A 22,312-nucleotide genomic window follows, 5' to 3' on the forward strand; every position below is an offset into this window, starting at 1 on the left:
TTCGTGTCCTTCGAATTCATCAAACTTCTTTCCCATATCTTCTAAATGTCTGCTAACACTGAAACTACCTCCCAGGATGTTCCCTCGGTTTCTTCTCAAGGAGTCGAGCCATCCTCACAACCCAAGGGAAAAACCGTCATTAAACCTACCTCTTCGGACATAGTACCGTCCAAATCCAACTACAACAAAGAATTTGAAGAAGAGAAGCCTTCTTTGGTTGCGGATAGAGGGTTCGATGTAAGGCGATACCCTTCGTCTATTACCGAGGATAAACTTGATCAGGTCCGGGCTGATTGAGGATGGGATAACCGTCCGGTGCAAGTATTCGCCCCCGAGCCCGACGAATCTATCACAGATCATAGGGAAGGCTTCTTGTATGTTTACACCCATCCCTTCACAATCAAGCTCAACCCCCTAATTGACCCGGTTATTTTGGATATGTGCCAGACATACAATGTAACCTTGTCCCAAATTGGTCCGATAATCTGAAGGACCATAGCCTGCCTCTGACTATTGGCCAACAATATAAAAAGGGAATTTACGATGACTCATTTCATCCATTTATATTCCCCGAGGCTATTCCGAGGGGGCGTGATAAAGCTCGCCAAGCGAGGTCGGAACCCGATCTTTTCGAAGATGGATGAAGACAGAGACTGGGGTTGGTTAGAGCGCTACGTCCGGGTGAGGACCGCAGACATTATTCCGGCTGATTATATTCCCTTCCCGGAGGGGTGGAACGATAATCGTAAGTTTCTCAGTTATCCCTTCAATAATTGATCTTGAATGCTTTGTTAAACACTTGTATTCACACTTTCTCCCCTTCCCTCTTTGTATCAGCCGTGGCATGGATACCTCCGGCCGTCCGGAACATGAATGAATGGGTTGGAGCACTCCTTGGTCAACACTCCCATGAAGAACGGACATGGGGGAACCTGTTGCGTGGTCGATGGGTTGCCCAAAATCACGGTAATACTCTGCTTGAGTTGGAATACATTGTATCTTCTACTTTTTCCTTTCCTATTTATAACCTCTTCAGTATTCAAGTTTACCCAAGGGCTTGGTGGAGCCAAGACCGAAGCCAACAGCCGAGCCTGCTGCGCCGGTACCTGAATTTGATTCAGCAGGGACATCCCGTCTTATCGCTGCTGCCAATAAAAGACGGAGGAAGCCCTCGGACAAAGGGCAAAAATCGAAGAAGAGGGCAAGGAGCGTCGTTCGAACTGCCCGATGGTGACCCAGCTGCAACATCCGAGGCACCTGCCTCTACCGAGACCACTGGGGTTGCTCCAACTTCTCCTACGCCGAGGTTAGATAACCTCGATGACATGTTCTCGGATACACCACCTGCAACCTAGGAAGCAGCCGGCTTTGGACATCTCCCTATCCCACGGGTCACGAGGGCAGCTAGTCAGTCCACCGAAACTGGTTCGAGGGAAAGCCTAGTACGTGTCTTCCCGGCCCCGAGCGTGGAACCGAGGAAGACTAGATCGGTCGTGGTTACTTTCCCCGAGGATTGCAGTTTCTTGTCCTGTCCTGTGGGAATTGCAAGCTATCTTAGGCCCCTCATCTCGGACTCGGATAAGCGGAAGATGGGCGGAGTCCCCTGGCAGAGTCTGATTAATGAGGGCATGCACGCGGGAAACCGGGTAAGCTTATCATCCGATCCTTCCATAATTCAATGTGAACTTTTAGCTCCGATTTTATCCAAGTTTAATTTTTCGTTTCTTTTACAGAGTGTGGTGCTCGTCAGTGAGGCCTTCATCCGTGCTCAGCAAGAGGTTGATGACCTTAAGGGCTAGCTGGATGCCCAAGGTCGAGAGACGGAGAAGTTCCAGCACCTTTTGCAAGTAAAGGAGGATAAATTGAATCGGGCAGCTGCCCTTTCCAACCTTCAACCGAGCTCGAAGCAGCGAACGCCGAAAATCTCCAGTTGAAGGCTGAGTTGGCCGGAATGGTCAAAAAGAACCGGCTCGTGGAAGCGGACAAGGTCGGCCTTAGCCAAGACAATGCCCATTTTTCTTTGAGCCTCGGTGAACTCGAGGCCACTATCTCTCAACTTCGGAGTGAGCTGGACTCGGTCAAGGCTGATGCCATTAAGATGGCCGAGAGGTATAGGCTGCTTGAATCCAAGAATGTTGAGTATAAGGAGAAGGTGAGGGTATTTGAACAGAAAGCCGAGGATAGGGCCCGGATATGCGACGAGCTCAAAACCAAATTCGAGGAGACAGCCAAGGCCAATGACATTCTGAAGGCCGAGCTTGAGTCGGCTACTTAATTTCAAAGAATCCTCGATGAAGAGTGGTCGGAATTAGTAGCTAAGTTGGCCCAAGCTGAAGCCGACTTAGCCGAGTCTCTTAAGAATGTGGAGGCTGCCGAGGCTCAGACCACGATTGCGGTTGAATATGAACGGTGGAAGTCCTGGAGGGCCACCCTTGAGCAAGCCCAACAAGGATTTGGGGACCTCCCGGCCTTGATACTCGAAGCCAGGACGATCGAGGTGGAAGCCAAGAGAGCCCTCGATACCGATTCTGAGGATTCTAAGAGAACGGTATCCGAGCACTCCGGCTCCAGTCGCACTGGGTAGGCCAGGGCCTACACTGGCCTTTATTTTTCCTTTGCCTTTTTGCCATGTTTTTTTTTGTTTTAACTTTGTAAAAATTTCAGATGTAAAAAACTTTCATATATGGAATGTGCATTTTTCTTTCCGATTCCCTTTATTCTTTTATCTGAATGCTTGTTATGACTTTTTCTTCAATTGTCAATCCCGTTGAGGGACAAACAAAGGCTCGAAGTCATTTTTCTGGGCTGTGCCTAGCTAAATATTGGCTTTTCTCTTCGTCCGGTACATTTATCCGGGGATTTAATCGAGTGGTTTGCCCGTGGAACCTATTTATGCTGTGTGAATTCAGACGTCTCTAAATCACGTTAGGCATTTTAAGGTTGATGTTTTCCCATAACTTACTTATCATAGATTAGGCTCGGATACATGAATCCCTGCCTTATCAATTTTTGAAATAGCAGTCCCCATTCGAGGGTGTTAAAAGATTTTGGCTTGGTTCAATGCGACCTTGTTGCATTTGTCGAATTTCGACTATAGTCCCCTGTACAGGGTATTTAGATAAAATGACACCGAATTTCGGTGGTAATCATCGGGGTAGGGTGTTTAACGAGAAAACATATCCGAAATGCAATAATCTGAATTTTCAATAATCTTTATATTGCAAGTATTTGCACGTACATGATATAAAGATTTCGTCCATTTCCTTCTGTTTTTGCCGTAGCAACTACTAAGTGGACACGATTCATTCTGATCGTTCGGTCCTTACATCGAAACCTAATACAGAAGGTCCGATTTTGAACGAAGATGAGAAATACAAAATTTTTTAGGACTCCTCCGGGGTAGCACCCAATAGCGTTCACTTGCTTTATTGAGCTGTTTCGTTTTCCCTTAGCCAGGGTAACCTCCGGGGTGGGTATAGTAGTCCCCTAGTGTTTATCCGAGCTGCATGATCGGGTAAGCACTATCAAGTCCCCACTCGTAGGGTCTAGCCTCGAGTTTCCGGCCACTTGTCCTCATTTTTTTCAAGTAACACGCTGTACTTGTTGCCTCATTAAAAACTTTGTCGGAAAACCCATTTTGGGACAAAACCGTACTAAGGAAAAGAGTGCAACACGTGTTTTCAGACCTAGCACCTAACTTCATCCGGTACTCGACTTTCTGCAAAAAAGAAAGATTAACAAAAAATGAACGCAAGATAGGTGTCCATACCTTAGCAGTAGTATCTCTTAAAATGAGCCACATTCCAGTTGTTGCGCAGCCGTTGTCCATCCATTGATTCCAGCTGATACGACCCTTTACCCGTTATTCCAGTTATCTTGTACGGGCCTTCCCATTTCGGACCCAACTTTCCATCGTTGGGATTTTTGGTGTTCAAAGTAACTTTCCGAAGCACCAAGTCCCCAACTTGAAAATTTCCAAAATTGGCCCTCCGGTTATAGTACCTTTCCATTCTCTGTTTCTGGGGTGCAATACAGACCAACGCGTTGTCGCGAAGTTCATCCGCGAGGTCGAGTTTTATGGCCATGGCCTCCTCGTTTGACTCATCGGTGGTGTATCTGAATCGGAGACTCGGTTTACCAACTTCTACGGGGATGAGGGCTTCAGCCCCGTAGACCAACGAGAAAAGCGTTTCTCCCGTGCTTGATTTTGATGTGGTTCTGTAAGCCCACAATACCTCCGGTAGCACTTCCCACCAGTGATGCTTTGATGTTTCAAGTCTTTTCCTTAGATTTGGAATTATTGTTTTATTCGTGGATTCTGCCTGTCCGTTTGCACTTGGGTGATACGGAGTTGATACAATTTTCTTGATCTTCAACCCTTCGAGGAAATCATTGACTTTGCTTCCAATGAACTGAGGACCGTTATCACAAGTTATCTCGGCTGGGATGCCGAAACGACAAATAATGTGGTCCCATATGAAGTCAATAACCTCATTTTCTCTAATCTTTTTGAAGGCATGCGCTTCAACCCATTTGGAGAAATAGTCAGTCATAAACAAAATAAAACGGGCCTTACCTGGTGCCCATGGCAGAGGATCAACAATGTCCATTCCCCACTTCAAGAAGGGCCAAGGTAATGTCACCGAGTGTAGCAACTCCTCGGGCTGATGAATCATCGGGGCATGCCTTTGACACCCATCACATTTCTGGACAAAATTCTCTGAATCCTCCTCCATTCGGTTCCAGTAATAACCGGCTCTGATAATTTTTCGAACTAAGGCTTCTGCACCGGAGTGATTACCGCAGGTACCCTCGTGGACCTCTCTCATCACATAATCGGTTTCTCCGAGACCCAAACACTTGGCCAGGAGCCCGAAGAAAGACCGTCGAAACAATTGGCCGTCTATTAAGCACAACCATGCTGCTTTTGTCCTTAGTGACCGTGATTCTTTTGGGTCACTCGGGAGCTTTCCATCTTGCAAGTAGTCGATATATTTGTTGAGCCAATGCCAAGTTAGACCCATCGTGTTTATTTCGGCATGCCCATTTTCCACCGCCGAATTCATCAACTGTACTATAGTGCCGGGGTTGATTTCTTCTCTTTCGACTGAAGAGCCCAAATTGGCCAATGCGTAGGCTTCACTGTTCTGCTCCCTGGGTATGTGCTGTGGTCCACTCTTTAAACCGATGTAGAATCACTTGGATTTTCTCCAGATATCTTTGCATTCATTCATCCTTAACCTCAAAGACGTCATTTACTTGGTTAACGACTAAGAGAGAGTCGCATTTCGCTTTGATTATTTCGGCCCCCATACTCCGAGCCAATTCCAAACCTGCAATCATAGCCTCATACTTGGCTTCATTGTTAGTCAATTTAATAGTTCTAATCGACTGTCTAATGGCATCCCTGGCAGGGGTTTTAAGGATGATGCCTAGCCCGGAACCTTTGAGGTTCGAGGCCCCGTCTGTGTAAAGACCAAATACCCGAAGCCTTTCTCGAGGTTAGCAGGAGTTCTTTCTCAACCTCGGGGATCATAGTAGGGGTAAAATCTGCCACAAAATCGGTCAAGATTTGGGCCTTAATGGCCGTCCAAGAGGTTTATATTCGATATCATTTCCGCTAATCTCTATTGCCCATTTGGTCAGTCTACCCGACAATTCCAGTTTATGCATGATGTTCTTTAGAGGATAAGTAGTTACTACGCATATGTGATGGCATTGAAAGTAAGGCTTGAGCTTTCTTGAAGCACTTACCAATGACAAAGCCAACTTTTCAAGGTGGGGATAACGGGTCTCCGCATCCCCTAACGTTCTACTCACATAATAAATAGGGAATTGCGTACCTGATTCTTCTCGGACCAAAACACCACTTACGGTAAGGTAAAGAAACAACTGCTCATCCGTCTTCGGTGTGTGTAGCAGAGGCGGGCTGGACAAGTACCTTTTCAATTCCTGCAAGGCTCTTTGGCATTTCGGTGTCCAAACGAAGTCATTCTTCTTCCTTAGTAAGGAGAAAAAACTGTGACTTTTATTCGAAGATCTCGATATGAACCGACTCAGCGCTGCTATCCTTCCGGTGAGCCTCTGCACTCCTTTGACGTTATTCACCACCTCGATATCCTCGATGGCTTTGATTTTGTCCGGGTTAATTTCAATCCCCCGGTTCGACACCATGAAACCCAGGAATTTGCCTGATCAGACACCGAAGGCACATTTCTCCGAGTTAAGCTTCATGTTGTGTTTACGGAGTACATCAAAGGTTTCCTGCAAATGTTTTAAATGGTCCTCTGTTTCCAGGGACTTGACTATCATGTCATTAATATAAATTCCCTATCTGTTCTTCGAACATCCCATTAACTAGGCGTTGGTAAGTTGCACCGGCATTTTTTAATCCGAAGGGCATGACATTGTAACAGTAAGTCCCGTACCGAGTAATAAATGATGTTTTCTCTTGATCCTCCGGGTGCATCCGGATTTGGTTGTACCCGGAGTAAGCATCGAGAAAACTTAACATCTCATGCCCGACCGTCGCATCGATCATTCTATCAATGTGAGGCATCGAAAATGAATCATTCGGGCATGCTTTGTTTAAATTCTTATAATCAACGCACATTCTAAATTTATTATCTTTTTTCGGCACCACCACTACGTTAGCTAACCAGTCCGAGTATTTTACCTCCCGGATAGAGCCTATTTTCAAAAGCTTTGTTACCTCATCCTTTACGAAGGCGTTTTTTGGCTTCGCCATAAGCCTCCTCTTCTGCTTCACCGGGGGAAATCTCCTGTCAAGGCTGAGCTTGTGAGTCATCACTTCCGGTGGCACACCTGTCATATTTATATGGGACGATGCGAAACAATCGGCATTAGCTTGAAGAAACTTAATTAACTTGTTCCCTCATGCTATGTATCCACGGTCTGCCAAGCAAAGCATTATACTTCATATCCCCTTCGATGACATAGAACACCGTCTGCTGAATGGTACAGTCAATGTTGACCGGCAAAGAAATTTCCCCCTTTGTGGTTTCACTAGCCATATTGAAACCACTAAGCACTCGGGCCACCGGTACAATCTGATCGAGTAGCCTTAGCTATTCTACCACTCTCCACCGGATGATATTGGCCGAGCTACTTGGGTCAATCAAAATATGTTTAACTTGTGATTTAAAAATAAGAATTGAAATTACCAACGCATCATTATGTGGTTGAATGATTCCTTCTGCATCCTCGTTGCTGAAGGAGATGGAATCCTCGGGCATGAAATCTCGGCTGCGCTTCTCACGCACAACGGTAACCTTTGTCAGTTTCATCACCGGTCCTCGAGGAGCATCTGTACCCCCGATTATCATGTTGATTATATGCTGAGGTTCCACCGGTTCGGCCAGTTTGTAGGACTCCCTTTCCTGGTAGTGGCTTTTAGCTCGTTCACTCAGGATTTCTCGAAGGTGGCCATTTTTCAGTAACCGAGCCACCTCCTCCCTCAATTGGCGACAGTCTTCAGTTCTGTGCCCATGAGTTTCATGGTACTCACACATCAGGCTCGAGTCCCGTTAACCCGGATCTGATCTCACTAGTCTCGGCCATCTTGCTTCTGCGATACGACCAATGGCCGAGACGAGATCCGAGGTATTGATGCTGAAGTTGTACTCTGATATCCTTGGTAGGTCTTTGTTGCCAGCCGAATTCCCAGCATCACTTCTAAATGATAGACCTCGACCGTTTGACGGGCGCTCGGTCCGTTTATCACCCCGACCGGAGAATTGACTGGGACCAACCCTCGATTTTTCCGACCTGAAGCTTGGCTTTTCCGAATGAGAGTATGGCCAATACCTTTCCCTCGATGGTCTTGACTCCGACTCGTAATTTTTCCTCGATCTCTCAGAGCTTTTGCTCATATTTACGGGCCCCGGGGGAAATTCGAGTTGGTCATCTTCTACCCGAATCTTTGATTCGTATCTGTTATGGACATCTGCCCAGGTCACAGCCTCGTATTCCAGCAAGTTTTCTTTTAATTTGAACGAGGCCGTCGAGCTCCGAGGATTAAGCCCTTTGGTAAAAACTTGTGCCGCCCATTCCTCTGGAACCGGAGGGAGCTCCATTCGTTCCCTTTGCAACCGGTTGACAAATTCACGTAACAACTCATCGTCCCTTTGGGCTATACGGAAAATATCTGTCTTTCGGGCCTGCACTTTTTTAGCTCCAGCATGGGCTTTTATGAACGCATCCACGAGCATTTCGAAAGAAGTGATTGAATGCTCGGGCAGATGTTCGTGCCAAGTCAACGCTCCCTTCGATAAGGTTTCCCTAAACTTTTTCAGCAACACGGACTCAATTTCATCCTCTTCGACATCATTTCCTTTTATGGCACAGGTGTATGAAGTCACGTGCTCCTGTGTGTCCGTTGTACCGTCATATTTCTGGATATCCGGCATTTTGAACCTCTTCAGGATTAATTTCGGAGCCGCACTTGGAGGAAAAGTTCTTTGAATGTACCTCTTTGAATCCGGACCTTTTAGAATAGACGGGGCCCCCGGGATCTCATCCACCCGAGAGTTATATGTTTCTACCCTCTTCTCAGTTGAGTCTACCCGCTTTGCCAATGTTTCGAGCATTCTCAGAACTTCGGTGGATGAACCGGCTCCAGATCCATTACTCTCGACCATCCATGTTTCGTCCCTTCCTGGTTCGGCGACACCTTTCGACCTCTCCGGGGCCGCCTTATCATTTTTACTTTGCAGCTGAGCTATTGTGATTCCTTGTTCGGCGATGGCGGTTCTCTGTTCCTGCAACATTTCAAAAATTAGACGTAAGTTAACCTCATTCGGGGTATCTGGTACTTTCCGGCCTTGTGCCCGGGATAAAGTAATCGAATTATGAGTATTTAAGGGATCAGTGGCCGGCTGGGTGGCATTCTCCTGGTTCACGGTATTCTGCCGGTTGAGGCCTTCCCTCGAATCAACAGAATTTGGGTCGATGGGATCTGCTGGTAGGTCCCGCAGCCCACTGTTCTTATTTTCGGCCATAATTTCGTTGTTGTTGACATGACCAGATTGCCCACTGCTTGCCATTTGGTCCGTTTTCACAGAGATCAGCAAAAGATTTGTTAAACCAACGGGTAGGAGATAGAAACCAAGATTAAGAAACCACTATTATCCTTGCCCCACGGTGGGCGCCAAATTGTTTACCCCGAATTTAGGTAAAAAATTGAATTTGTAAGTGAGGTATAGTATATGTGGATAACTTTAATCTATTTTGGGTTTAGGAGAAATATTTATGGATTTTCGCGCTATAATATGTATATATGAATATATATGTCGATGCTTTGAATGAATATGTTGCTATAGATGATTAAGCTAATGGTGTTAAAAGAATAAGCAAAAACCACATAAATCCACTTATTCAGACTAGAGAGAGAGAGAGAGAGAGAGAGAGAGAGAGAGAGAATGTTTTTTGTATATTTGCTATTACAAAGTTTTAGATCACTCAAAAGCCAACCCCTAAAAGTAGACAAATGTCCCCTATTTATAGTTTTGTCTCATGGGCCTTTCATATTACACTAAGCCCTTTTGAAATAAAGAAGCCCTAAAAGGATAAGATAAGACCATACGGTTTGACACTCGTACGGCTGTCAGTACAAAATGGCCGAACGGTCTTGACGCGTGGCTGTTCTACAGCTGGCAAACCGGACTAACGGCCACGTTCAATCCGGGCACAGAGAAATCGGGCTAACGGCCACGAGAACTTGACTTGGTGAAACCGTGCTAACGGCAACGCAGAGTTTGGTCCGTAGACGCCGGACCAACAGATTTACTTCTCTTTTCTTCATCAGCCACATCTGGTGCTATCCCTGGTCCTTGTGTCACCGGTCTTGCTCATATCCGGTTTTTACCGTATACAAAACTAGTAATTTTTTTTTTGTTACACATTAAATAATTTGGTTACGAAAATAAATTTAGTATTATTAATTTTATTCGTTGCTTGGTTAGAATTTAGTTTTTGGCATAGGCAATGACGAAATAATTTTATACGATTTTTATACCGAATCTAACAAGAGATAATTTATACGGAAATTAGTTTTACGAGGATAAACACCTAAACACTGAAATAAACATTGAGATCGAGTATAGTTTTGTATATTGACACGTCATTTTTCTTTCCTTTTGTCGTAAGATGTGATCTAACTATGAGAAAAAGAGAAGTATGTTTAATTTGGTCGTGTATTAAGCACAACTCATAAATTATGCAAAGACTATGCGATACTCTTGAAAGGTATTTAGCAAACAAAAAAAAATTCAGTAGGTGAGATTTGATATATGTGAATATTTTAACAAATATTAGTACTTTCTTCATACTCAAAGCAAATCCCCTAAAACTAAAATTAATTTTACTGCCCTGCGAGAAGCTTGAAAGGGAACTTTACATTTATAATAGGAGCAAGCTAACCAAAAAAAATGAATGAACTTAATAAGCTGAAGCAGTGTAATTAATTGTGAAAAAAGCTATCCAATATCAAATGATGAATGTTAAAACCGTGGTTCAATCTCTAACTACAAGGCTCAGCCTCCATTAATGGAGGTTATTGAACTCGTGAGAGGTGAGGTTAAACAGTGATAGGAAAATGAGAGAGATGAACAATTGAAGATATTTTGAGAAATGGAAAACTCACTTTATTCCACTTTGTTACTTGCGAATATACACAGAATCAAAATGTGAGAAGAGAGAAAATATCTACAGCTTAAACTAACAGCTTAAACTAACAAACTAACTAACTTCAAACTAACTAACTCTGACTTTGACCAATGACAGCTACACATGGACCCCTAAGCTACTGACTAATCATGAGCCAAGTCATTGACTCTCATACATAGAATAAAATTGAATCTTAACACCCCCCCCCCCCCCCCCTCAAGTTGGAGGGGAGATATTGTTACACCTCTCGTTTTCATGGTAGGAAAAACTTAGAGCTTCCTAGTCAAGTATGCCTGAAAAGGAGATTTGTACCCGAGTATTGAGATGCTAAGTATTTTACCCCATGTATGGAGGTACTAGCAGGTATTCCAGGTATATCACAGGATTAGAAGTTGAACGGGTTGAACCGACGCAGGCTGAGCAGATTTAGAGGAATCTGCAGACACCAGACATTAACGACGGACCGTCAACCATGTCGACGAGCCATCAATGTGCACCGTCGCTATGTTCTAAGAATTCTAATCTGCAGAAATCGATCGACGAGACACGTCGACTGTAACATCCCATAAATCCGAGTTAGGTATCAATATGAAATAATTAGGGTTTAGATGTCATTTTAACCTTTTGGATTCCTTTGGGATGGATAATGGTGTTAAATAATCTTTTCGGGGTCAAATGAGATAAGGAAGTTCCTTAGAAATCCTGAAATTCGTCTAAGTCTGAGACAGTTTCAGTTATGCCCAGTTTTCAGGTATTTTTGTTGGGAATGTGGGAAAACTCAAAACATGAAAGTTTTAGGTATTTGAAATACCTTTCCAACCATATATTATGGAGGTCAAACAAAGGTCTGTACGAAAAGTTATGACCGATTTACTGAAGCTGTATAAAATGGAAATCCCGATTCTTGTAGGATTAGGCTTTAAAGCCCAAGCCTTTATAATAACCTATAAATACAACCCAAAAACGTCCAAGGAGGGGGTTTTTCTACCAGAGCAATATATCATCTCTCTAAGGTGAGTTTTTACTCAAATTCCTAAGTTAATTACCTTAGCTAATCACTAGGTTAACACCGAATCATTATATGAAATCGATAGATTGTGAAAACTTCATTTAAGGTCAAATATGGGATGAAGCTTTGGGATTTCTTCAAAAAGGTAACACCCTCACACTTTTATGGATATATGGAATTATTATTATGTTTTAGACATGGAATAGCTGGTAGAATCATGAAATAGGATTGGTTTAGATGCACTTTATTAAAAACAAAACCCTAGTATTTTTGTTGTAGAATTTCCTCCGACCAGCCATATTAAATTGACGTTTTCTGCTTATTTAACCGTTGGATCGAGCCCTAATGTTAACTGAGTGGTCCCAAAATATAGGTCTTAAATGTGAACGGTGAAGATCAGATTTCAAGGTCTGTAGCTGTGCGTTTCCAGCTATGAACAGTAGCTGCGATTTTTGTGAATATCTATAGTTTATTGGTATTACAAACCTCAAATAGATGTAGAATGATTCTTTGAAGCATGGAGCTTACGTTTGGGATATTTTAACGGGATTTAAGGTATGTCTCTTTTGAACATACTGTTTCTATCGATTTTTACGAACTCTTTAGTTGTGATTTGTATGTCTCTTTAAAAATAAAATCCTTTTTGAATATAAAGGTAATTTGTATGTCTCTTTTGAACATACTCTTTCAATCGATTTTTGTAAACTCTTTGGTTGTGATTTGTATGTCTCTTTTGAACATACTCTTTCGATCGATTTTTGTAAACTCTTTGGTTGTGATTTGTATGTCTCTTTGAAAATCATTTTTTGGACAATAAGGATGATTTGTATGTCTCTTTAAAAATAAAATCCTTTTTGAATATAAAGGTAATTTATATGTCTCTTTTGCAAACTCTCTTGAAAGATTGATTGGAGATGCTTAGTAATGATAGTTAAGAGTTGATAATGACATTCTCATTGGTGAATTGGGACATGGAAACCTTTGTAAAGAAGTTGTACGTTTTCAAAACATTGATTGGAATGACTTATTCTTTCGATATGCATAATGAACGTTAATGTTATTGATGGTGTGACTACTTTGAGACAATTTGTGAATCGGCTTCTATGCTATGAACTTTGTTGTGGTGTTTGGCCTATCTACTCGGGAGGAAGGGTAGCCACTATGGATCCTAGCATGATTTATGCCTAGCCATTCGGGAGGAAGAGTGGCCACCGCTGGGTTCGCTACCCGGGGTGTGATTAATGCCTAGCCATTCGGGAGAAAGAGTGGCCATCGCTGGGTTCGCTACCCGGGGTGTGATTTATGCCTAGCTATTCGGAGGAAGGATAGCCACCGAGAATTATATGTTCCGGTGTGGTGCGCTATGTGCGGTATGCTTGATTCTTGGGCCTGTATTGGCATGTGTGATATTCTAATTCTTTCATGGAACTGTTGTTGACAATCATGATAAATTTGAAAGGCATAATTGAAAGTTGTAACTTGACGAAAGGATTTATAATTGGTTTTGATAATTCTTATTGAGATACACAAGCTGAATACCTGTTTTTATATTGATTATGGCTTTGTAAATTGTTTAACAAATGATATTAAGAATCATAAAGTGGAATGACTGTTTTTATACTCTCTTTTCAGAACTGATTTCTTTATGTATTATTATATTTTATTTTTATATTACTTGTTGTCCCTGAGGCACTCACTGAGTACGAAAGTACTCACGCATACCATTGTTGTTTTTTATGGTATGTTAGGTAACGGAGAAGAGCAGGTTCGTGATACCCTCGACGCTTAGGAGAACTTGCTGCTGCTGTTGATTTGGTGAGCCCACATCCTTGTTCGTAGGACACTTCTTGTTTCATTTATTATTCTAGATTTCCAGGCTGCGTCCCGAAGTTAGATGATTGTTGTGTCTCTTAGAAGCTCCATAGATAGTTGTCAGAATTGTGGGTAGATTGTCAAAGTCTCGTATGACTCAATGGGTGTTTGCCACGTTTATGACTATTTACTTATATTAGACTTCCGCTGATTTTATTACTTAATTGTGATCCTCATAGATGCAGTTACTTATAACTTAGTTTAATTTAATAAGGAAAAATTATTAAAAAGGAACTTGATGTTACATTTATTTTATAAACTGTTGGAGGCGAGTATTGAACCTGGCGGGTTCAAGTGTTATTATTGTGTCGTTAAGGTTCTTCTGATGTTGTTCATGACGTCGGATGTCGGTCACGTCTAGGGTGGGTTTTGAGGCGTGACATCGACGGGCCATCAATCGCCGCCGTCAATATGGCTCTGCAACTTCTGATCTGCAGAAGCAGGTCGACGGAGCAAGTCGACGGACCATCGACACGCCGACGTGACCGTCGACCCGACCGTCGAACCGCCAATCTAGAATCTTCCAGCCCCAGCTATAAATACACGACCCTAGTCAACAATTTTCAGATTTTACTTTTCTCTCAGCCCTGAAAACTCTAAAATACTTTCCATGTCATATTATCACAAATCCAAGAGGGATTAAAGAATAATCATCATAAATTAGTAGAATCAAGGGTGTGGATGCCCACTAGGGTTTGTGGAAGCTAAGATTTCCTTTGAAATTGAGGTTGGAGTTCCTTCAAGTGAAGAATCTTCATCCAAAGCTTATTCCTACAACATCAAAGGTACGTTTTATGTTCAAGTCAAGTTATTAAGAGTATTAAGAGGTTAAAAGACTTAGATTCTGGAAGGGGGGAAGATATAGAGTGCAAATATGAAAATAGTAATATTCTTGAATTATGACTTGATTTGAATTATAGTTCTTGACATGTTGTGAGTATGATCTTGCATAAATGATATAAATGATGTTAAAGAAGCATTATATGAGGAGCTATGGTTAGGGATGACTTTTAAATAGAATTGTGAGAATTGAATGATGTATAGGTCGGTGAAGAACTTTGATTACAATATTGTGGATGTTGTTGTTGATGGTTGGGAATTGTTACAGTTGGAGAAAGTGGTTGAAAGAATGGGGATATTGCCCAATTTTCATTAGCTCTTAGTCGCTCTAGCTTAAGTATGTCTTCAATTATCTAATCTTAGTACGAATTCCCTTGAAGGTAGAATTGTAAGCTTGAGAGGCACGCAATTAGACGATAGAGTTGAAGAGATACAAAGGTATGTGAGGATAGTTCCTTCTTTTCCAAAGGCATGATTCCTATATATATGGTGATTTCTTTCCGGTAATTTCCATGACCTTCTTACATTCCAAAAGATGAAAGCTAAAGAGTATTAACAGTTTCCCACAAAATAGAGATGAGATATGTTCTATGATAGTGATATGATGTTATTATGATGCTAATGATCTTGACATGATTCCTTGATGCTATTCATTGTTGATACCCTCGCCTTATAATGCTAGTTCCTTCAAGGTGAGGCATGATGATCATGACTACTCCATAATGGAATCGGGGGTTCTCGACCTTACGTCACCCCAATAAAGTTGTAGCTTTTACTTGAGTTCTTATGCATGTCCTTTGATAAGCATATAATGATGAGATTACGCCGTGCCTAGTTGGCCGGACATGACTCCGCTACGGCGGGCGGCTTATGATTACATCGTGCCTAGTTGGCCGGACATGACACCGCTACGGCAGGCGACTTATGATTACACCGTGCCTAGTTGGCCGGACATGACACCGCTACGGCGGGCGGCTTATGATTACACCGTGCCTATGTGGCCAGACATGACACCACTAGTGGGCGGCGTGCGATAGTTACCTGAACGCGGGTTAACGATGATGGTATATTTGATATGCATAATATGTGTTTTCCTTTAAAAGCTAGCAGGTTATGTCTTTGCCTCATGTTTCATTTTGTTTTTTTATGCTAGTATTATTCACGCCTTACATACTCAGTATATTTTTCGTACTGACGTCCTTTTTTTTTTTGACGTTGTGTTCATGCCCACAGGTAGACAGGGAGATGGTGCAAACCCGTAGCAGTTTATCAGCGGATTCACAGGAGCACTCCACTGCTCCGAAGGTGCTACTTATGGTCATATTATTTTGTGTATATTTGGGGTATGACGGGGTCCTGTCCCGTCCTTATGTCTCAATACCCTAGTAAAGGCTCGTAGATACGGATGCGTGGGTAGTTGTTGTCTTATGGATACATCAGTGTATATTTTTGTATATCATTTTTGCAGCCGTGAGGGCTTATGTATATTTATGTGTTGCCTTGGAGATGGTGTATATTCGGGTTGTGTATAATGATTAGCATAATAAGTGGTGCTCGGTAGTCAGCTCCGGGTACCTATCATGGCCCCCTGGCCGGGTCGTGACCGATACTTCCTGACAACATGCCCAAGATGGCTGCATGTTTAGGTCCACTGAGAGCTTTAGTGAAGATGTCAGCCAGCTGCTCAAAAGTAGAGACATGATGAAGTGTAATCAACCGCTCCTGTAGTTTGAATCTGACAAAATGACAATCTACCTCTATGTGCTTAGTCCTTTCATGAAACACTGGGTTCCTAGCAATGTGGACAGTTGCTTGACTATCACAGAAAACTGATATAGGCAAGAAGGGTGTCTCATCTAGTTCATGTAGCAGTCTTTCCAACCACACAAGTTCTCCAACTACTTTCCTAACTGCTTTATATTATGCTTCTGCTGATGAAAATGAGACAGTTGTTTGCTTTTTGGATTTCCAACTGATGGGACTATTTCCCATGAGCACAATATATCCACTCACTGATCTTCTTGAGTCAGGGCATGCTGCCCAGTCTGAGTCACAATAGGCAGTGATAGTGTAGTCAGGTTTCTTGGATAAATAGATGCCCAGACCAGGATCATTCTTCAAGTATCTTAGCACATGTAGGGCAGCTTTAAGATGAGGTTCCCTGGATGTTTGAAGGAACTGACTAAGGTGCTGCACACTGTAAGAAATGTCAAGTCTGGTATTGGTGAGAAAGTTGAGTTTTCCCACCAATTTTCTATAGTATGTTGGACCAATTAAAACATTTCCTTCATCTGATTTGAGCTTGATTGTTGAGTCTATTGGGGAAGATGTTGTAGTATAGTTGAGGCAGTCAAACTTCCTGATTAGGTCTGAGGCAAACTTCCTTTGAGAAACCAGTACTCCATCTTCTTTATAGAGTATTTCCAGACCCAAGAAATACTGAAGTCTTCCTAAGTCCTTGATTGTAAACTGCTCATGTAGGAAACACTTCAAATCTGTTATTTCCCTGATATTTGTTCCAGTTAAGATGACATCATCCACATAAATGGAAACAAACACTGCATCTTGGCCCTGCTTCTTGTAGAACAATGAGTAATCACTGGTGGAGTGGGAGTAACCTCTTGAACATAATGCTTCTGTCAATTTCTCATACCATTTTCTACTAGCCTGCTTTAATCCATACAAAGATTTCTTTAACTTGCAGACTAGACCCTTGTCTTCTACTTCGAGTCCTTTTGGAATTTCCATATAGACTTCTTCATGTAAGTCTCCATGCAAGAATGCATTGTTGACATCTAGTTAATACAAGTTCCATCCCTTCTTTACTGCTAGACTGATTAGTGTCCTGACAGTGGTCATTTTGATCACTGGTGAGAAGGTCTCATTGTAATCTATGCCAGCTTGTTGTGTGTATCCTTTCACTACAAGCCTGGCTTTGAACCTTTCTACTGTCCCATCTACCCTGTGCTTGATTTTGTACACCCACTTGCATCCTATTGCCCTTTTTCCTGCAGGTAAATTTACTAGTTCCCATGTTTCATTAGCATATAAAGCTTCAAATTCAAGGGTCATAGCTTACTGCCAAGCAGGGCTCATGGTAGCTTCCTCATATGAGCTTGGTTCAACATCATGAGTTATGTTTATTTCTAGCTACTGACACTCAGGGTTAAGACTGGTGAGTGAAAGATATTGATTTGTGTTGGATGGCTGAGGCTGGAGGTTGGGCAAGGTGTACTTGTACTCATTTAGATAGGCAGGTCTGGTGTGTACTCTAGAGGTCCTCCTAGGTTGATCAAATAATGATTGGGATGATGAGCTGGTGGTCTCATATAAGTGGGATAGTAAAGGTGCAACTGGGGTATGTGATTCAAATGGTGTATGTAATGAGGTATGTGGTTCAAATGGTGATGTGAGTGGTTCAGATGAGGAAGAAACTTATGGTGTATCATGTTGGTTCTCGGATGAGGATTCAGAATTCATGCTACCATCAGCTATGTTATCAGCAGTTGTGGTACAAGTAACATCATTAGTGGTGTTTTCATGCAATATTGGGCCATTACTTAGAGTATTATTGGAATATTTTGCACCACTCATATTATTGTTTAGTACTCTTAACACAAATATGAAACTAGAATCAGGAAAAGTCAAAGCAAAAGGAAAAACACTCTCATGAAACATCACATCTCTAGAAATATGTATCTTCTTGGAACTTAGGTCTAGTACTTTGTATCCTTTTGTGTTGAAGGGGTACCCAATTAAAACATGAGGTGTGGATCTGGGCTCAAATTTTTCTTTGTGTTTGAGTATGGTGGGGAAACACATGCAACCATATGATCTCGGGTGGGAGTAAGTAGGTGATTTTTGGTATAACAATTCATAAGGAGTTTTGTTCTGAATGGTGGCACTTGGTAGTCTATTGATTAGGTATGTGGCTATTAAAACACAATCTCCCCAGTATCTCATGGGAATTTTTGATTGGTTTAGTAAGGATCTAGCAGTTTCAAGTAGGTGTTTGTGTTTTCTTTCCACTATACCATTCTGTTGTGGTGTATAATGCCCTTACTTTGGAGAAAGTCTGTGGTCTCTTTGTTGACAAACTCTAGTCCATTATCAGTTCTCATAGCTTTGACAGTGAGTTTGAATTGGTTTTCTATCAGGGACATAAAGGTTTTTATGGTGTGCAAAGCATTGCTCTTGCAACTCTGTAGCTGAGTCCATGTGGACCTATTAAAGTCATAAACAATGGTCATAAAGTATTTTTGGTTCTCATGTGTTGGTATGTGATATGGTCCCCACAAATCCAGGTGGAGTAGATCAAAGGTTTTAGTTGATGAGGAATTTGATTTAGAAGGGAAAGGTAACCTTGTCTGTCTTGCCATAGGGCAAACAGTGCACAAGAATGGTTGTTTGGGTGAAAATGTAATAGGTATAGCAGTGATGCCCCTCATCTTCACAAAAGACACACGCCCTAGCCTATTATGCCACAAGTGATCCATGTTGTTCTTATGAGATATGCATGTTATAACAGACTGAGTATCAGAAGGGGTAACAAAATGACATTGATTGACAGAAGAGTCAAAACCATGGCAAGTTTTTATATTGTTTGAATTAGTACATCTTACAAGAGGAGTGGATGAATGTAAAGCTTGCTTATTTAGCCTAGACACATTATTAACAACATGACTAACTTCCTTAGGACTGAGTGGAGCATTATTTACAGATGGACAAGAAATTGAATTCAGTGCTTGCTTGTCGGGAGATTTGACATAAGGGGAGCAACCAGTGTGGCACTTTGAGCAGAGGAAATATAGTCCATTCCTTGCTCTACCAATCACCAGAGGGCTCTTTATTGAAGGGCCCTACATAATGCATGAAGTACTATTAAACTTGACTTCACCTTTGAGTTGTAGAGTTAAATAATGAACAGAAATCAGATTCAACTTAAAGCTAGGCACAAATAATACTCTATACAAAGTCAATGTTGCACTCAAACATGTATCACCTATTTCTGTTACTTTTACCCTATTACCATTTGGTAATGTGATCAAGAAAGGGTAAGGTAAAACTCTAATGTTAGTTAGCAGGCTTTTATTGTAGGTCATGTGGTTTGAGGCTCCGGAATCTATTATCCATGATTCAGCAGAAAGTTTGAAACAGCTACAAGATAGATTACCAATCTCAATATCAGTCATAGAGGAGTAGCATGCCAAGATACATGCAAAGTTGACAGCTCCATTCATGACATTGTCTGCAGTCTCTCTAGGATCTCCAGTTGTTCCTTGAACTTGAGCATTTTCTAGAAAATTAACCAGGTGATCATACTGCTCCTTTGTCAGGCTATGTCCTTTTATTCCATGATTATTCTATATACTACTGTACTCATGAGTGCCATTTACTATGCTATCTCCAGAGGCCATTGCATTTGCAGCTGAACCAAAGTTCCTTCCCTTGGTGAATTTGAAGTTTTGTGGGAATCCATGCAACCTGTAGCATTTATCCTCTGTATGCCTAGGTCTTTTACAGTAGTCACAAAACAAGTTGTTATTATTTATGTTTGGGGGAGGATAGGTGGACCTGTTATAGTTTGGATTAGGACTTGCATTGTATCCATTTGAATTTTTGTGCACACTATTTCCAGAGTTTCTGTTTTGTGAGTGGTTGGTTTTGAACTTATTGTGACTTGTACTTACTCTTAAGCCAGTACTTGTGCTTGCACTCAATGAGGTGGATGCCAGGTTCATCCTACTATGAGGCCTTACCTCTCTTTGTTTCTCCTCTTGGACTAGAATGGAAAATGCCTATGCTATAGTGGGAAGTGGAGTCATCATCAATATACTACCTCTTGCCACTGTGTAAACCTCGTTTAATCCCATCAGAAATTGGATTAATTTCCTGTCTTGCTCAGCCTTATGCTTTTTGTTTTTTCCTCCACAATTACACAAACATGTGCACTGAGAACTACTATCTAGAGTGTTGAGTTCCTCCCAAAGTTTTCTGATCTTAGTGTAGTATCCAGTGATATCCATACTTCCTTGTTCTAGGTCGTTAATCTCTTGTTGATGCGGATATAACTTTGCACCATTTTCTTGATCGTATCTATCTTCGAGTTCCTCCCAAAGCTCTTTAGCATTGTTCACATATTGCAAACTATCACTCAAGTCCTTTGAGAGTGAGTTTAAGATCCAAGAGGTCACCATGTCGTCACACCTTTCCCACTGTGCAAACGTGCTAGAATCAACATCTGGTTTCTGGATTTCCCCATTAATGAAGCCTATTTTGTTCTTTTCGGAGAGTGCTCTAAGTACACCACGTCTCCATGATCGATATCCAGTACCGTCAAATGTCGCTGGAATTATTGACAAACCAGTGTTCTCAGATGGGTGTACATACAGAGGGTTGGTTGAATCAAGTGTTTCCTGAGTTTGGTTTTGATTTTGGTTCTCAACTGGGTTTGGTGCCATACTTTCAGTTGTTCGAATACTTGCAAGTTAACTAATGTAATGCTAAGGAGAAAAATAAACAGGTTACCAGTGATTTGAGAGAATTGAATCGCGATTCACACGATTCACCGAAACCAAATTGAATTGAAATTTGCTTTCAACTAGGACTGGGCATAAATACCGAAAACCGAAAAACCGAACCGAATCGAACCGAAACTTCAAAAAACCGAACCGAACCGAACTAGTTTGGTTCGGTGTTTAGTGTCCACCTTCAAAAAAACAAAACCGAAATAGCCGAACTGAATTTTGGTAAAACCGAACACACACCGAAATTTAATACATTGCCCAAAAAAATTAAAATAGTAGGCCCATTAAGTTTAAAGCCAAAAAAACTCAATTGTAACAAGCTCTCTTTTGCATTTGTATCCCTAATTTTCTACTTCAGTTGAGAAAATCAAATATGTTAAGGAAGACAACTAGGATGTGTCTTTAGGATTAATGTATGTCCTTTATGTGTTTTCTTAATTATTCTTACGGTATGTATATAACACCTAGTAATCCTATATCATGGTTATAGTTTTCTATTCTTGTATATCCTGTTTGTTTGATTTTGATTTCAATTTATCAGTTTTATGTTTTATTGCTTTTGAGAATATGAATTAGTGTCAAAGGAATCGCTTCTAATATCATATCAAAAGAACCGAATTTAAAAAACCAAAACCGAACCGAACCGAACTTTAAAAAACCAAAACCGAACCGAACTAGTTTGGTTCGGGGTTCGGTGTTCGGTGTCCACCTTCAAAAAAACCGAACCCGAAATAGCCAAATCGAAGTTTGATAAAACCGAACCGAAAAACCGAACGGCCACCACTACTTTCAACAATAGCGATTGAGAACTAAACTATAATTAGCACAATCTACCAAGCACAAATTGAATTCGAAGCTCGCAACACTATCAATTTGAGAGAAATTGAATCGAAATGATCAAAAATGCAAAAATGAAGAATTTGATACCTAGATTTTCAGATTTGAATGAGCGAGTTAATTCGCGAATGCGGAAATCGATGAAACCAAACCCTAAGGCTTTAATACCATGTTAAAACTGTGGTTCAATCTCTAACTACAAGGCTCAGCCTCCACTAATGGAGGTTATTGAGCTCGTGAGAGGCAAGGTTAAACAGTGAGAAGAAAATGAGAGACATGAACAATTGAAGATATTTTGAGAAATGGAAAACTCACTTTATTCCACTTTGTTACTTGCTTATATACACAGAATCAAAACGTGAGAAGAGAGAAAATATCTACAGCTTAAACTAACAAACTAATTAACTTTGACTTTGACCAATGACAGCTAATGACAGCTGCACATGGACCCCTAAGCTACTGACTAATCATGAGCCAAGTCATTGACTCTCATACATAGAATAAAATTGAATCTTAACGATGAAGATTAAACTATTAATAT

At 41.6% G+C, this 22,312-nt stretch overlaps 2 protein-coding genes across 2 annotated transcripts; both read right to left on the reverse strand.

Moving 5' to 3' along the window:
* Positions 1-6,195: 6,195 nt before the first annotated feature.
* On the reverse strand, positions 6,196-7,532 carry LOC132620052 (uncharacterized). Its single transcript, XM_060334777.1, has 2 exons — positions 7,185-7,532; positions 6,196-6,264 (listed from the first exon to the last, which is right to left on the reverse strand). Exons 1-2 carry the CDS (start codon positions 7,530-7,532, stop codon positions 6,196-6,198), a joined length of 417 nt encoding a protein of 138 aa, XP_060190760.1.
* Positions 7,533-20,205: 12,673 nt separating this feature from the next.
* LOC132620054 (uncharacterized) lies at positions 20,206-20,868 on the reverse strand. Its single transcript, XM_060334778.1, has one exon. The coding sequence runs from the start codon at positions 20,866-20,868 to the stop codon at positions 20,206-20,208; it is 663 nt and encodes a 220-aa protein (XP_060190761.1).
* Positions 20,869-22,312: the final 1,444 nt, after the last annotated feature.

The sequence above is a fragment of the Lycium barbarum genome, chromosome 11, assembly GCF_019175385.1.
Source record: "Lycium barbarum isolate Lr01 chromosome 11, ASM1917538v2, whole genome shotgun sequence".
In the NCBI taxonomy this organism is placed as follows: domain Eukaryota; kingdom Viridiplantae; phylum Streptophyta; class Magnoliopsida; order Solanales; family Solanaceae; genus Lycium; species Lycium barbarum.

What these genes read in the sequence shown, in the direction of transcription:
- LOC132620052 (XM_060334777.1), bottom strand. Translation starts at nt 7,532, where the DNA reads ATGTGTGAGTACCATGAAACTCATGGGCACAGAACTGAAGACTGTCGC. An exon ending in AACCACATAATGATGCGTTG is followed by an intron (nt 6,265 to 7,184) that starts GTAATTTCAATT and finishes AAACATTTGCAG; the next exon opens with GAAACCTTTGATGTACTCCG.
- LOC132620054 (XM_060334778.1), bottom strand. Translation starts at nt 20,868, where the DNA reads ATGGCACCAAACCCAGTTGAGAACCAAAATCAAAACCAAACTCAGGAA.